This window comes from Petaurus breviceps, unplaced genomic scaffold (genome assembly GCF_028583685.1).
Source record: "Petaurus breviceps papuanus isolate PSGF00001 unplaced genomic scaffold, PetGlider_PUasm1.0 90743, whole genome shotgun sequence".
In the NCBI taxonomy this organism is placed as follows: Eukaryota; Metazoa; Chordata; class Mammalia; order Diprotodontia; family Petauridae; genus Petaurus; species Petaurus breviceps.
Window position 1 is genome coordinate 520,398 of NW_027187332.1, and position 1,034 is coordinate 521,431.

The window sequence follows — 1,034 nt, forward strand, 5'->3', positions numbered from 1 at the left end:
TAGGACCAGTAAGTTATGAGGAGACCGTATCCAAAAAGGGCAGAAATAAAACCCATGATCTCAGATGTTTTTGTATAAATGTATAATATATGGCTAGTACATAAAGTAAAATAGAAATCCTCATAAAGGGAAATAAATTTGGTATTATAAACATCACTGTATGAGTGCATCATTGCAATGTGACTATGGAAAGCATATAACCGACATTATTTCATGTGCAAGTACCTAGCACAGTGTCTTATACAGTTAAATTTAATTTTTTTGTGATTTATATCGTACTTTTTTTTCTGTTTGTCAAATCTTTATTGGGTAAATGGGGAAGGTTGGTAGAGTCCAGTTTAGTCCTTCTTGGCAGCAGCCTTCCTCATGGCAGCTAGAATATTGCTGAGCTCCTCTCTCTTCCTCTTGGCTCGGATGTGAGTTCCCACCCTTTTTTTGATGAACTTAAGGGCTCTCATATCCTTGGAGACTTTTAACAATTCCATGGCCCTCCTTTCATAAGGGGCAAATCCACACCCCTCCCGGATCATATCTCTCACAAACTTTGTGTGTTTGGTCAAGCTCCCACGGCGGCGGCAGTATCGGGGCTTCAAAACGTTTTTCATAACTTTGTGGCCCTTGTTGAGTCCCAAGGCCATGGCGTATCGGATAAGCCATGGCTGTGGCGCGCAGTCCCAATGGCAGCCACTACAGAAGGCTATATCATACATTAAAAGTGGATAAAGTACACTTCAGTAAATCTACAAGTTGAGGCAAATTAGGTAATATTTGGGTAAGAATTAGGGGTGAAAGAAACATATATTATGATTAGAATTAATTATAGAGCATTTGAATAAAAGGAGAAAAAGCATGATAATTTCAGGAAGATTAGGAATTTGGCAGTGCAGAGTTTTAAATATCCAGATATCTGCTCAAGCTCTCTTAACAGAAAAAAAAAAAAAACAAAAGAACAGAGTAGTTAAAATTTGGACTGGTTTTAGTTTTAATTATATTCTTCAAAAGATAAAAAAAATTAAAAAAAAAGATAAAAGAAA

General features: G+C 36.6%; 1 protein-coding gene across 1 annotated transcript; it reads right to left on the reverse strand.

The window, feature by feature from the left end:
- Window positions 1-279: 279 nt before the first annotated feature.
- LOC138145665 (large ribosomal subunit protein eL36-like) lies at window positions 280-710 on the reverse strand. The gene has a single exon (XM_069067322.1). The coding sequence runs from the start codon at window positions 708-710 to the stop codon at window positions 339-341; it is 372 nt and encodes a 123-aa protein (XP_068923423.1). The 3' UTR covers window positions 280-338.
- Window positions 711-1,034: the final 324 nt, after the last annotated feature.

Excerpts from the sequence above, each read along its gene's own strand:
- LOC138145665 (XM_069067322.1), bottom strand. The coding sequence starts at position 710 with ATGTATGATATAGCCTTCTGTAGTGGCTGCCATTGGGACTGCGCGCCA.